The 15,523-nt window shown below is 34.3% G+C and overlaps 2 protein-coding genes and 1 long non-coding RNA gene across 3 annotated transcripts; 1 reads left to right on the top strand and 2 right to left on the bottom strand.

The window, feature by feature from the left end:
- The first annotated feature begins 186 nt into the window (after nucleotides 1-186).
- Nucleotides 187-5,485, top strand: LOC122594552 (CSC1-like protein ERD4). Its single transcript, XM_043766993.1, has 5 exons — nucleotides 187-705; nucleotides 1,977-2,122; nucleotides 2,213-3,327; nucleotides 3,810-4,065; nucleotides 4,878-5,485. The coding sequence occupies exons 1-5, from the start codon at nucleotides 432-434 to the stop codon at nucleotides 5,271-5,273; spliced, it is 2,187 nt and encodes a 728-aa protein (XP_043622928.1). The 5' UTR covers nucleotides 187-431; the 3' UTR covers nucleotides 5,274-5,485.
- A 290-nt stretch (nucleotides 5,486-5,775) lies between these two features.
- Nucleotides 5,776-7,871, bottom strand: LOC122593059 (phospholipase A1-Igamma1, chloroplastic). The gene has a single exon (XM_043765400.1). It carries the CDS (start codon nucleotides 7,448-7,450, stop codon nucleotides 5,954-5,956), a length of 1,497 nt encoding a protein of 498 aa, XP_043621335.1. The 5' UTR covers nucleotides 7,451-7,871; the 3' UTR covers nucleotides 5,776-5,953.
- Nucleotides 7,872-9,534: 1,663 nt separating this feature from the next.
- LOC122594098 lies at nucleotides 9,535-11,591 on the bottom strand. Its single transcript, XR_006322927.1, has 2 exons — nucleotides 11,471-11,591; nucleotides 9,535-10,261 (listed from the first exon to the last, which is right to left on the bottom strand). It is a non-coding gene; the product is annotated as an uncharacterized LOC122594098 (long non-coding RNA).
- Between the last annotated feature and the right edge of the window lie 3,932 nt (nucleotides 11,592-15,523).

Genomic DNA, 15,523 nt, shown 5'->3' with positions numbered 1-15,523 from the left:
GCTTAACTCGAACCACATGTGACACTGCCGACAAAAATGTACTCGTACTAATAAAGAGCCAAAACACGGAAATTACACACACCCATGACTGCTCCTCTGACACCCTTTAATTCTTCTTCTTTATCTTTTTATGTATATATATATATATAAACTTACTATATCTATATAAATATCCAAACCCTGACCTTTACGTATACTTTATTTAACCCACTCACACAGACACCCCCGGCCCCCTTTCCTTCACCCCAACGGTAACTTCCCTCCCTCTCATACCTGTCTGCCTACCTAGCTGTACGTCTATCCTTCAACCAATCAACCACCTCTTAACCCAACATCTATCATATCCATAAACACAAAATAACACAACTACTGTTTGTGTGTAGTTTTGTTAGCTAATTAAAGAGAGAAACCAAAAACAAAAACAATTAAGGATGGATTTTAGTTCGTTTTTAACCTCACTGGGTACTTCTTTTATCATATTTGTGATTTTAATGATATTGTTTGCCTGGTTATGTACTAAGCCCGGGAATGAAGTCATTTATTATCCGAACCGGATATTGAAAGGCATGGAGCCATATGAAGGATCCAGGTCCAAGATCCGTAACCCCTTTGCTTGGATCCATGAAGCTATTTCTTCTTCTGAAAGAGATGTTATCAACTTATCTGGTCTTGATTCTGCCGTCTACTTTGTTTTCTTAAGCACCGGTAAATATATACTCTCTTATTTACTTTTTTTACCTACTACTGTACTATTCTTTATTTATTTTCTTTAATTTATTTGGCTTTTTTTATGTATTACTAAAATACTTTTTATATTATTTTATTGCTTGTTAATCTCTGATTTTGGTAATAAAGTATGTTTACTTTTGGATTAATTTATTTTTATTGAATAATTTATAATTTGGTATTGGATTGTTGTTTACTTTTCATTGATATGCTCTTTCTTTTTTTAGTAAGGTGGGAATAATTTTAATTACTCAGTATGACTCAAAAGTATATATGCTAAATTAACTTTAAAGATGGTGATTGAAATAAATAAAAAAAGTGTGTTAGAAGTACTATAGTATCAAAAGAAATTTATGTATACCATTTTATAATACAAACTAGAAATCTATTTTATGAAATGTAACTAATTTTTTCAATATTCTCATAGTCCTTAATTCACGTATTATCTCTAATTCTATATCTCTAAACACAATCAGAACACTCTACCAAGATCTAACATCCAGTCACTTCTTTCTCTCCTTCCTATTCATATCAATTCCAACCCACTGTTTTGTATTATCATTCCTGTTTAACCGCCCCAACGCGCGGACACCAACCCTCGTATACCCTTACAAAAATTGTATAAACTTTATTAAGTACTTAAAGTTTGATATGTAAAGTTATCTTTTTTACCCCTCAGAAATCAACTGATGGAAATTTAGTGAATTACTCGCGTTTCTTAGTTTGTTTTCGAGTAATCTTTGCAAAAAATGTTAATAAGCAGCAACATTTGGCCGGTCCAATGCCCCGCGGCCCTGCCCACCCCATAGGACAGTATTTGATAGGCAATGTGGAGTTTATTAGATTCATTGAGCCGCTTGTTAAGGAAACTGTTTGCCATACCAGGACTATACTTTGAAACATGACTGTATTCGGAAAGTCCACTTTGGAACCAACCAACCAAGCCTCCAACTGATTTTTTAGTTGGAATCTTGGGCTCATGAACCAGCCTTAACAATCACCCTATGACTTGAAATTTATATAATGCAAAAACATTTACACATCTAAGTAAAGAATGGCTAGTTGTAAACAGGACGGTTAATTGTTGAATGAAATATAATCACCAATTGGTTGTGACTTAAGATATATGATTATGTCTTGTCTCTCTTACTTCCTGTTTTGTTCTACTATCAAATATCAAATTAGCAACATGTTGGTATTATATTTATGTCTCCTTTAACATTTTCTTTTGTTTACTATCTTGTTTCCAGTATTCGGGATACTTCTTCTATCGGGAATTGTATTACTACCGGTACTTTTGCCCATTGCTATAACTGAAAATAACCCGGGTGTTAAGAATTCTACTGGGAAGAATGCTTTCCAAGATCTTGACAAGCTATCAATGGCACACCTCAAAGTTAGTTTAAAAACCTTTCGCTTTGAGTGATATGTAATTTGCTTTTATATATACTGATCAATTTCTTTTGCTTAAAAACTTGTGTTGTAGGAGAATGGATCACGGTTATGGGCGTCTGTGGTAGCTTGTTATTGGGTTTCGTTTGTCTCGTATTTCCTTTTGTGGAAAGGATACAAGCATGTATCTGATTTGAGAGCTGAGGTACTTGCGTCTCCGGAAGTTAAAGCTGAACAATTTGCTGTTTTGGTCAGGGACATACCTCCTTCATCTGAAGCTTCTTCTAAAAAGGAACAAGTTGACACCTTCTTCAAAAGAATATATCCTGATACATTTTACAAATCAATGATGGTAACAGATAACAAAGCAGTCAACAAAATCTATGAAGAATTGCAAGATTGTAAAAAGAAGGTCGTGCGGGCTGAAATCATATATGAAAACTCAAAAAAAGGCCCAAAACCTGTGAAACCGACTCACAGAACTGGGTTCCTTGGTCTCCTTGGTAAGAAGGTGGATTCAATTGAATACTACAATGACAAGATCCGTGAGTTGACCCCAAAACTTGAGGCTGCACAGAAAGTAACTCTTAAAGAGAAGCAACAGGGTTCGGCCATTGTCTTTTTCACTAGCCGGGTTAATGCGGCTTCAGCCGCTCAGAGTGCACATGCACGGATGATTGACACATGGACAGTCATCGATGCTCCTGAACCACGACAAATCTTATGGAGTAACCTCCCTAAAACTTTTTATGAAAGAGAGACACGACAATACGTTGTATACTTTATTGTTTTCTTGACGATATGCTTTTACATGATCCCCATTGGGCTGATTTCTGCTTTCACGACTCTTCCAAATTTGAAAGAGTTGATGCCCTTTTTGAGTTCTATTCTTGATCAGGAAACAATTAGAACAGTGCTGGGAGCTTATCTCCCTCAGATTGCTCTTATCGTATTTCTAGCTTTGCTGCCCAAGTTCCTTTTGTTTTTATCGAAGGCTGAAGGGATTCCATCAGAGAGTCACGCAGAGAGGGCTGCCTCAGGGAAATACTTTTATTTCTCAGTGTTTAATGTGTTTATTGGTGTTACAATTGGTGGAACTCTTTTCGAATCTTTCAAGGAAATTCAGAAAAAACCAAACACCATACCTGAAAGGCTAGCAACGAGCCTTCCTGGGAACGCTACTTTCTTTTTGACTTTTGTGGCTCTCAAGTAAGCTTATAGTTGTATCTTTTAATACTTATATATTGGCAGACTGAACAGGTTGAGTAATGAATCAGAATAGGCATGGGTTGGAGCGGAAAATTTTGGTATGGGACTATGGGTTGGCTTGACCCACACATTTAACCCAAAACACTGATTTTCTCTGCTGAATTACAAATATTATGTTTACTTTAATGACTGTTACTTGTACCATGGTTGAGGAGTTTGTAGCCATCGACACTTCAGAAACGTTTGGCCTGTTTGCTTACGCACCATTTGACCCATTTTTGGTTTGACCTGGATCATGACCCTAATACTAGCTTTCGTATATGGGTAACATAACCACCTCTAACTTTGGTTGCTTTGATTATAAAACTACATAAAAATAGATTCCATGGTGGTGCTTTTAATTTGGCTTTTTTTATTTTTGTCACCTGATTCTGTGTTAAGTGTTAACAATGTCTATTCTGTTAATATTTTTTAAATCTCAGATTCTTTGTTGGTTACGGGCTTGAGTTGTCAAGATTAGTTCCTTTGATTATATTCCATATCAAGAAGAAGTATCTGTGCAAGACCGAAGGAGATGTGAAAGAGGCTTGGTACCCTTCCGATCTTGGATACGCAACCAAAATTCCCAATGACATGCTTATTCTCACAATTACCCTTTGTTACTCTGTCATCGCTCCTCTAATTATTCCGTTTGGTGCAATATACTTCGGACTAGGATGGCTGGTATTTCGAAATCAGGTAAGACGATTCTTTTCTAACTTATATTAGTTCAGCTCATGCAGAAATATATGGGTAACCATTTTAACCCATTTATGTGAAAATATGTCACAATATGGGTTTGTATTATATGGGATTATGGGTAGTTTTCTTAATCGTATCTAATCTAATACTGTAATTATTAACATCAAAGAAATGGACAAAACATATCAATGTGCAAACCCAACCGATATTGTCTGTTTTGGTCTTCACAAAGACTATTAAAAGAGCGGTCATGTGTGTAAGACATGTTTAAGGAATGCTTTCATTTTTGTGAACTTATGCATACTAGGGAGCACCATGTTCGACTTAGATGTATTAGAAAGGGCCATTGGGTAACAACAGGTTGAGGCGATTTGGGACAAGACATGTTACGACTATCATTTTTGTCAGATCAGACTGGATTTTACTAATTACTACACTTAAATAGTAAATCGTGAGTGTGTCAAAAAGGATTTTAAAATGCATTACTTCAATAATAAAGTTTTGAAACAAAATGATTTGAGGAGATTTATACATTTGGGATGACTTTAAATTCACCTGACCTGTCCCCCTTTTGAGCTATTTGTTTCTTTCATATATCTGAATCAACCAACCCTTAGAGATGATGATAATAAAGAAACATTAACCTGCATTGTAACTTTACTAATATCTGTATCCTGGGATCTGGTGCACCATGGTATGGTGACTATGAAATAACTCCTAGTACAATCTGAATAGTCATATTCAAGTAACACTTACGCTGCTTAAATCGTAGAGTTCATCTGTATAATTAAATTGTTGTTATTTCGCAGGTCCTGAAAGTCTATGTCCCAAAGTATGAGAGCTACGGAAGGATGTGGCCACACATGCATGCACGCATCTTAGCCTCCTTGGCACTATTCCAAGTCACAATGGTCGGGTACTTTGGAGTAAAGGAGTTCCACTTCACCCCTGTCATCATCCCACTCCCAATAATGACCATCATCTTTTCATTCGTTTGTAGCAAGAAATTCTACCGGTTTTTCCAATCCACGGCACTAGAAGTTGCCTGTCACGAGTTGAAGGAGACACCAAACATGGAAATCGTCTACAAGTCCTTCTTACCACCAAGCCTTGTCCCCGAAAAGCATGATGACCAGCAGTTTGAAAAGCATGATGACCAACAGTTTGAAAAGCATGATGACCAACTGTTTGAGGAGAACGTTTAAAGAGAAAACAACCCAAGTTTGTTGATATGTGTATGTATCATTGCTTCACCAGTAGCATGATGGATGTGTAGTAGAATGAAAGTTTTATTTGAAATGATTTGTTTGTTGATATTTAGTTCTTAGTTATTGCTATAGGGGGGTCAGTCACTTTGATTATTTTGGTCCTCCTGGGCTCAGTTTCAACTACATAATATGATGTGCTGATTCTGGAATTTCAGTCGTGCTTTTGACTTTAAATTATGGAGCTAATTAGGCCACGCTTGTGTTGTATATATCATTGCTTCACCACTACATCCATCCACTGGATATTAATAATGATGATGTTAATACGAGTGCTATATTTATAAGATAGATTATCCTATTGAAATATGTAGAAGTGTAGAATACCCTTTGTGTACTGGCGATATATTGTTAATAATTATGATTAACAAACTCAAAAAAATACTTATTCAAATATTTGAAACTGCTAGTAGTCCAATACAATAACTAATAAGAAACCAGATAGCTAATTATTAGTTGTTCTATTAATAATCATAAGATTGTACAGTTAAACTTATTTTCAGTCATTTATAAATCTGGACCTGTCTAAAAACAAAACAAAAAACATATTGTTTGTAAAAGTAACTAAACTAAACTTATAAAGCACCACCAAAATGCAATTATCACCAAAATGATGAACACTAGAATTCAGAATTTTGTTCTTCTTCAATAGGTGAAGGTATGTCTTCAGGATCCCTTTTTGGTCTAACCCATCTTCCATGTTCATTTGTAACTAACCCTTTGTTTGCTAATTGATACCAACATGATGGAATCCTAAGGTCATTCACAAGCATATCACAATACTTATTCACCAATGCCACATCTCGTTTAGCATCCGCCCGAAAGGGTGAGCTACTACTTACATAACCATCCACGAGATGTAAATACGTCTCGGGATGATGAATTCCTACAAAATTAGACCCACGTTTTAAAAAAGGTGAAGCTCTGACATCGAGCTTCAACTCTGCCCCAACGTGGTGATAAACCCACTCAAGTGTACCCGTTAGGTCATCAAATTTTTGTAACGTCTCGTTAAACACAATCCCAGGCATCCGAGGGACAAGATCTTGTTTAATTGTCACACGCAACGCTTTCACGCCTTTATGATGTAACTCATCCCTAAACGCGATATTCCCAACCCTAGGTGCCCCAAACGAGATCACGCTAATAGGCAACGTCGGAAACATCATAGACGCCTCGTAAGCATTCAATAACGCTAACGCTCCCCCCAAACTATGTCCGGTTATAGTTAAACTAACTTCTTCACCTTTTTCCTTGTACATTTTCGTTAACCGTCTAACCTCGTCCATCACTTGTTCCGACGCACTCGTCTTATTATACCTAGTTGTCACGCGTTTCGACTTATAAATACTTAAAAAACCGCGCTCCACTTTCGCTTCCCCGTGCCCTAACGGCTCGAGATCGCGTTGCATATCCTCGTACCACTCGGACGGCAACACCGTCCCGCGCCACGACATGACAATATCTCTCCTCCCAATCCTTTTCGTCTCGGTATCATCGCTAACCGCCACGTAACCCATCCAATTACTATCCTTACTCCACGTGTCGGTAACATAAGACTTTTCCAACCATCTTGGGATCTCATATTGTGACATGGCATATATATATTTACTAACATCATACCCGTGTTTCTTTAATCCCAATTTCTCAAACAACCTTTTCCGACCAAACAAACAACTTCCGCAATATTCGGAAAACATATCGAAATCAAAGGCGTCATACGTCGCTTGTGCAAACTCACCGTACTTGATTATCTCTCTTCGAACATTCGGGTCCAACGGGTCAAGTAGATTCTCCCAATCCGACCCGCCGTGTATTTCCCGCCAGATATGGGAAATATTTTCTTTTGGAGAATCCGTTGGTAAGTCAAGTTTAGCTTCGGCTTGTGAAACGACGTCGTTCCATGCGGTTCGATATAGGAAATTTTTGATAGATGGTTGCTTATCGAGATATATGTTTAAGATATTTGAGATTGATTTGGCTAATCGGGTTGACTTTTTGTCACCGTCGTTGATTGCTAATTCGTTGAACGTGGCGGTTATACGGCGGCGACGGTGCATGTTGGTGGTTAAGAGTGGTTGGTTCTGGTGGTTGACCGGTCTCAGGGTTGTTGCCATTTCAAGATCTAAATTGTACTTTACTAAGAAGAGATACACGCGACAGTTTATATACAAAATGAGAATGTTTTTTTCCAGAGTTGACGTTTTTTACGTTTAGATAATGTACGGTCTTAAATGCGGTTTGTACAAGTTGTTGATGCAGGTGGTGGGTGTGTTTTGAGAATATATTGGTGTGGAAAATAGAATGCTCATAGGTTTTGACTAGTCAAAATAAACGACACGTTAAGTCAGACTATGGAAGCAACCGGGTTGGATAGTGATTGACGGGTTTGAACTTTGAAGCCACTTTTGGTATGGACGGTAGGTTCGTAAATGGGCAACATAATTCAATAAAAAAAATCAAATATTTGTTAATTGATATTCTTACTAAAATTAAACATCTACAACAATACATTATTTGAATTACAATTTGTAAATTTATTGTAGATGGTTGTATTAATAAAACTATTCTTAATGCAACATTTTCAAAAAAAAATTAGGACAAATTAGCTTATTAGAATGTCAAGTTGTCTTATACGTTATTAATTTGTTGGTATGGACGGTAGTTATATCCGTTTATTAGAATGTCAAGTTTTGTCTTATACGGAGTAACAGAAACGTTATTAATTTGTTGAGATATCAAAAAAAGTTCATGACAAATTGGATTACTTTCAAAGTAATTAGCTTTATAATTTTACGTAACGGCCAATTTGATTTTTCTTAGGCTGTATTCTGGAGTTTTTATTCAAATAAAAGAAAGGATTAAATTTGATAGGGGAAGAAAAGATTGGGAAAAAATTTTTCCATTCAAATCAGGTTAATAATGGCCAGAAAGTTTTCTAATGCAAAAATCATCAATTTTCTTTTCTTACACTTTCTTTTCTTGTAAAAGAAAAAACTCAAGAATGCAAGAAGATGAGTTTTCTTCTCTTTTCTTTTCTTTTCTTTTAAATAAATAACTCAAGAATGCAGTGTTAATGTATTTTTTGAACTTTGGTAATTTTTGATGATAAACCGACTTGAAATTAATTTAGCAATAATTGAAACTTGGGCTCTACTTTTGGTTTTCAAATGATCGGTACTTGTAGTAGGCTATGTATTGTTGCTCGTTTTGAACGTGTGTTATTTTACAAAGTGAGTGTTTAGACTTTAGTTTAGTGTACGTTTTGACATATCGGGATGTATGAAAAAGACATTGCATTGCATTGCATTTATACATACAATCGTCGATCAAACGCATTGTTTTGGATCCAGAATTAGAAATTTCATTTTTAATGCCAACATAATTTTTTATATTTCACCCCTTAAATTTGTTTTTTATTATTACACCCAATACTAATTTTATTTTCCATTTACAATTCTTAAGGGTGTTTGATAGGGTAGATTAGAAAGGAAAGAAAAAAAAAACTTCTGTTGCACTAAAAAATGGGTATTATTATATCTTTTTATAGTTCAGGTTTATATCATTTTCTACCATATAGAGATGATGATATGTGTTCATACTTGTGTATCTTATTTAATGTCAAGTTTCATTTGTATTCAGATCTTTTGGTTAGCTTCACAAGTTAAATCATCGTTTTGTATTCTCCAGTTAAGATTCATTTGTATTAGCATTTAAAAACGCATTGACACGAAGCCTACTAACCTCTATCGATTAGCCCGTAGTGAGGCGAGAGCATATAAAAACCTCAAACTCAGTTTTTGATAGATTATCCGACACTATGTAAATTGAGATAAAGTTGAAACTTACATGTTCTCAGTTTTTTGATAGATTATCCGACACTATGGCTAATTAAGCTTTGTAGTGATATAGATATTTTCCATTTTTATGATGAAGTATTGAATGCCTTCATTATATCTTATAATGTGTGGTTTATTCCAATATTCTCTCATGATGAATGCCAACTTCATGCCCCATGAATCAATTTCTCATCATGATTCATGAGTGGAACTTATGCTCTATAAGCAATAGTTGTGGTTACAACTTGCAAGTAGAAAAGAATACTCCTCTTCCTGTACCGACTGCAAGCTAACCTTCAAATTAGCGACACCGGAGGAAAAGAAAGTCACCCCATAGAGCCATATAGATAAAAGACCTCTCCTTTACAAACTGGTTAACTCCTCTTTCATTCCTCGACAGCTATTTTCTTTGTTAAAAATTTTGACCCTGTGTGTACATGTTTATGTTTTGACTTTTGGCAATTTTGAGTAAAATTGCCACCGTCATACCGACACTCCAAGTACAATGTTTGTTTACCCCGGTTACACGTATTATTACTAATTAGAAACAGAAAGTTTTGTGTGAAGTTAAAGTTGTTAGATAACATGTCTCCGGATCTCTGGAATTTCCCTCAGCGCGCTCGATCTGCCTATCTTTTTGAGTTTGATTGGTTTTCGCTCGTGTTGACCTTTCCATTTAATCACTGACAAAACCTACCTTTCAATTCTTCTTACCCTATGAGCTTTCAGCAAAGGACAGATTTCTTGGTCCATTGACATCGATCAACGAAATAGACAATGAGAGCAAAGTCTTTGAGGAATAGTTCCGATTATGATATAGGAACAATAAAAGATTGCACTTGAAACAAAACAAAAATGAACATAATTTCTCTGACCTTGTATTTATGCAACCTCTTGATTTAAACTTGTCTAGTCTCCGGCTTTTTGTCACCAGTACAGAGGCTCTCCATTCAATCAAGATGCAATCTACTTTTTACTCATCCATCTCCAGCCACCAGAAGTGAATTTCATTCGTAAACAATGATCTAGCTACTTCCACTTCTTTCTTTCAACGGAATTTTTCTCCCATTCGTCAACAAAAGTTCAACACTGCTCCACAAAAAAAACAAAAACCATTCCTCAAGTAAAAACTGGGTACTAGACAAAGAAAATCATGAGCTTATACTATCAAGCCCAAAAGCTCATTACTCATTACGAAGATAAATATATTGTGGTTGCTTGAACACCACCAACAATTAAAATTAATACCACATTAGCATGTTGCAGATTATTACTATTTTTTTATTTTTTTTAACATCTGCATATTATTACTATTGTTTTTGACTTTTGTGTTCCTGAACAAGGAATACCAATTAAGTTAGACAGACCATATGGCAAGTTGAATGTTTGATGGGATTTATATCTTCTGTTGGTAATGTCGATATAACTATATTTCCTGTATGCAGTGTCTCAAATAAGAGTATCGATCCATTTAATATGTTATGTGGATATATGCAAATGCAATAGTAAGCTCTTATTTTTCAAGGCTCAAAATCAATAATGAGGGGCAGGCTGCCAAACACATAAGAGTCAAGTTCCATGTCAAACTTTTGATGGGAATTTAGTTGTTTTTTGTTGGTAGCACTTTGACAAGTATATTTCATTTACGTATTTGGAAAATAACCTTTGTGTTTAGTAACTTTTTTAAAAAAAAGGTATTTTGATGGTATGAGTAATACAATATCCAAAAACTTTTTTAAAAAATTTTTAAAAAAAGGTACATCTTTTCAAGACCGAGTAGTGAATACTAAACAAATTAAAACAACAAACGTTCAATTGTCTAACATCTTTGAGAGCTTAATTACTCTTTGGGCACCAAAAAAGCTTCAATCCAACGCATGTTTCTTCACTAAATCATTTAAGTTGTTTGAGTGATTTCCTTTATATTCATCTTGCAAGCCAACTAAAGTCTTATAAGATTCTTCAGAAACTCTAAAGTTACTGTATCACTGATATAAGCCTCACGACAAAGCCTCGAGTCGTAAGGTTCTGATACAGTGAATAAGATAACATAAAAAAATATAAAAAACCAATACAGAAAGACAGGCAGGATAACATAACAAAATGAAAAGTCGTTACACTAGCTATGATTGTGTGTACTACCCCACAAAATGACTGTGTCAAGTAACTAATTGCAACAACTTTAGCAGTTAATCAAGTGGGACGGCTTTTGATCAATGGTAGATTTTTGTACTGTATAATATATATATGTATATATGTATATAAAGGTAGTAAAGAGATGAAGAAAGAATTATTTACCCACAGATTGATTGCTAAGTGAATGTTTCTCAAGGGGAAATTTCATCGTGCGCCGGCTAGGGTTTAGCAGAAACTACTTCATTAATTTGGAGACGGCGGGGATTTGGAAATAAAATAGGAAAGATAATGTATCTCCCCTCCGACAATTTAAAATTAATATCTAAAATTTAACTTTAGAGTAGTTTTAGGTAAACTAAATTTTTATTGGTCTATTCAAAAGTTAAATAACTAGTTTTTTGTCCCCGGGCGTTGTCTCGGTAGATATTACGAAACATCTACAAATGTGGAAAATTTTATATAAAATGAAAATTTTGTGGCAAAAGTTAAAAAGATAAAAGTTATGTGGTCAAAAGTATAGAAAATGAAACTTTGGTGGCTGAAATTGAAAAATTTGAAGTTATTTGGTAAAAAGTCAAGAATATGAAACTTTCGTGAAAAAATGTTACAAAATTGAAAGTAAATAAAATAAAACTTTGGTAAGTGAACTTCAAATACTTAAAGTTATGTGGTGAAAACTAAAAAGTTAAAAAAATAACACTTCGTTGACAAAAGTTAAAAATCCAAAAATTATGTAGTAAAAATTGTTGACAAAAGTTATAAAAAAAAAGGGTTATGTGGTAAAAAATAAGAGAATGAAACTTACGTGACAAAATTAAAAAAACATGTGTTTAAAAACGAAATAAAACCAAACTTTCGTGCTAAAAGTAAAAGAAGTTAAAGTTATGTGACAAAAGTTAAAAAATGAAAGTTATGTGGCAAAAATTAAAAAACCAAAAAATCTAAATAATCTAAGTTTGTATCAAAAATAGAAGATGTGAAAGTTTGAGGTAAAAATGTAAAACAACAAAAGTAGTAGTACTCTGTGGCAAAAGTAGATAAACTAAAAGTTTAGTGGTAAAAATAAAAAAATTACAAAAAAAGGTGAAAGTTATGTGGCAAAAAATAAGAAACCAAAAAATCTAAAATAATTTAAGTTTGTATCAAAAATAGAAGATGTGAAAGTTTGGGTTAAAAATGTAAAACAACAGAAGTATTAGGCCCGTCCTTATAGTCGCATCTCCCGGCGTCGGACGCGCGGCCGGGGATAGCCGCTATAAGCACGGTTGCGTCTCAAGCGCGTTCCGACCGTTTATTCCACTTGCAGACGCGCGTTTCTTGGCTTGAGGTGGGTCCCTTTGCGAGTTTGAGCCATTAAAATTAAAAAAAAAAAGGTTTTTTTTTCTTTTTTTTTATATCCGTTTCTAGCTTAAAAGGAACTTGCAGAACCTTTGAAGAAGAAGATCACGTGCAAGATTATCTATTACCAATATTTAATGTAAATTTTCAATTTAGCCATTTGACTTTTCACTTGTTCACAAAATAATTATTAGAGTTTAAAAAGTTTAACTTTTACACCCTGCATATATATATATATATATATATATAGTTTGAAATTGTATATTGTTTATTTTTATTATTTATAAAATTTTAATTAATTTGTTATATAACTTAAGAGAATTGTATGAAAAAAGAAAAATGGAATAATAAAATAGTGAATGAATAGTGAATAAGTGGGGAATAAGTGGGGTTATAAGGAGGAGGTGTTCTTGGAGAGAGAAACCTGATAAATAGTGGAAGAAGTGGGTAAGAAGTGTCTCCTATAAGGAGAGGCCTTAGTATTTTGTAACAAAAATAGAAAAAACTAAAAGTTTAGTGGTAAGAATAAAAAATTTAGAAAATCTATTGTAGCTAAGGCTACTTTGATTGTTATATATAAATAATTAGTTGATTAATTTCAGAAATAATAGATTACATTTTAAATTTTTAAAAAAGAGAAAAAATGATGGTGTTTGAAGTTCCTCAAGGACTATAAGGGTTCTCATAGTGATCCGCTAATCACAACCAATCTTGTAGTTAGCTCGTTATGTGTCTCATGGTAACTAAGTAACTGTCACGAGTAAGCAAAAGTAAAAAACATTTTCAATGGTGATAGTTATGTTTGTATGTATATATATGGTTTGATAACTCGTGAGTACATAACTAGCAGCGTCGGAGAACTAAACATATTGTTGTTGAAAATTTTGTTAGAAAACAAGTTTGAACTGTTTGAAACCCAATGTTTATCAAAATAAGTTCAAATATCATGACTAAAGATTTAAAAATGTTCAAAATAACTATTTACTAAATATAAGTCTTATGAGCATCACCAATGGTAAAGTGCTATTGATAATTTTTTTTTTTTATCCCACTATTATTTAAATAGTATAGTTTTCAAATGGATATTTACGTACATGGTCAATTTGGAAATGTATTGGTCTTGCTTTAGACACTTTTTTAAAAAATGATCCATTTGGTCAAAACTTTTGTCATGCATAGTGTGAATATCATATGGGTTATGTTACTCCAATAGGGATTAGACACGCACCTCATACAATTTCGTTCATTTCTTTCTTTTTTCCGGGACTTCCCCCCTTCCCCCCCTTTTTCATTGTTCTATTTTTATTCTTAAAAAAAAAAAGAATTCAAAGAAAAACATATTCATCTACCGGGGTTGCGGTTTCAATCTCAATCCATATATAATATCTCCATCCTATTTTGGTTAAAGATTCAAATTGAGAATGAATCATTTGATGCCAATGTAATTAGTGATTGGGATGTTGCATGTTCCAATCTTGCATTGTGAAAATCAACACATAAGACAACACAAGTTTATTGTTGCACTAACACCTTTAAGAAAACATATATTTATCATCAATTTAATTACTAAAGGGGTACTTGGTTCAGATAGGGTAATGAGAAAGGAAAAGATAATAGGTATGCTAAGGTAATGCAATCAAAGTATACCCCTATTAATATTGCTTGGTTGTAAAATAATGCTCCATTGTTTCTCTCTCCCACTACTTTTTTCTTCTTCTGCACTTGTATTTTTGCTTCTTCCTTCTCATCTCCTTGTTTTGTTCTCCCGCTTGTAGAATGCAAAATATTTATATATAACTATATTAACTCCAATAAAGAACAATATAGGGGCCTGATGTGTAAATAATGTAAAAAGAATATTTGGTCATCTTCTTTAGTATGTTTGGACGAAAAATTTAATTTATGTCATCCAAAAATTAACTGTTATTATAGATGTGTCTATAAAATTTCTTCCCGAATTTTCTATTATCTCAATAGAATCTTTGATGCTTTTGGTTTTTGTCATCAAAAAATCATCTTATATCATGAATGTTCTTTTCTCGATCTCTCACTGGAAAGAAAATCTAGCATGGTATATGACTTCACCGACGATTTCTCCCCTCTCTAAGAACACACATCATCAACCACCATCGACCGAAAATCAACTCCAGCCATCACCACCACGCCTATCGGAGTAGCCTATCAGAGAACACAGGAACATGATGGGGGTATCGCCGGTTACCCAGGAGGATGGTGGGTGTTGGCTGTCGGAAGTGATGTCTTGATGGGCGGGTGATGTATACCATCAGACCTTAGACAGAGAAAGGAGAACAAAGGAAGAAGAATGAAAGTAAAAGGAATGATTATCTTACCCCTCAAATTATTGTATAATGCTTCATTAGTCACTTCTGGGTATTGATTATCTTACCTTACCCCTACCAAGCATTGGTATTCATTGCCTTTGCCATTCCCCACCCCAAAAAATATTTGAAAACCTGTTGAGAGAAAACATCGGTAGTTATGGGGTTTGCAACTTCGATTTCGATGACAGATTTTGTTTTAGGGTCTTATTCACCCACGAGTTGCAATATATACACGAGGTAACTACCTTGAAAATACCTTTACCCGGTTCAAATTTGAATGGTTTATTAGTGATTTTTCCTGTGTACTTGATTGAAACCCCAAAAAATTAGGATGAAATCGAAGATGATTTCTTTAGGGTTTTGTTAAGGGATATCAACTAGGAAAAAGAACCAGAAAACACGGGGGAGAGGTTGGGAAGAAAAAAAAAGAGTTAAATGCAAAAATTATCCCTATGGTTTGTCAGTCTTTGCAAAGACATTGTCTCTCTTGAATTTTTAGTAACGATGGTCCCTAAAGACATGTTTCAGTTGCAAC

The sequence above is a fragment of the Erigeron canadensis genome, chromosome 3 (genome assembly GCF_010389155.1).
Source record: "Erigeron canadensis isolate Cc75 chromosome 3, C_canadensis_v1, whole genome shotgun sequence".
In the NCBI taxonomy this organism is placed as follows: Eukaryota; Viridiplantae; Streptophyta; class Magnoliopsida; order Asterales; family Asteraceae; genus Erigeron; species Erigeron canadensis.
Note: the sequence above shows the minus strand (reverse complement) of the source record. Positions and strands in the feature narration are given on the sequence as shown.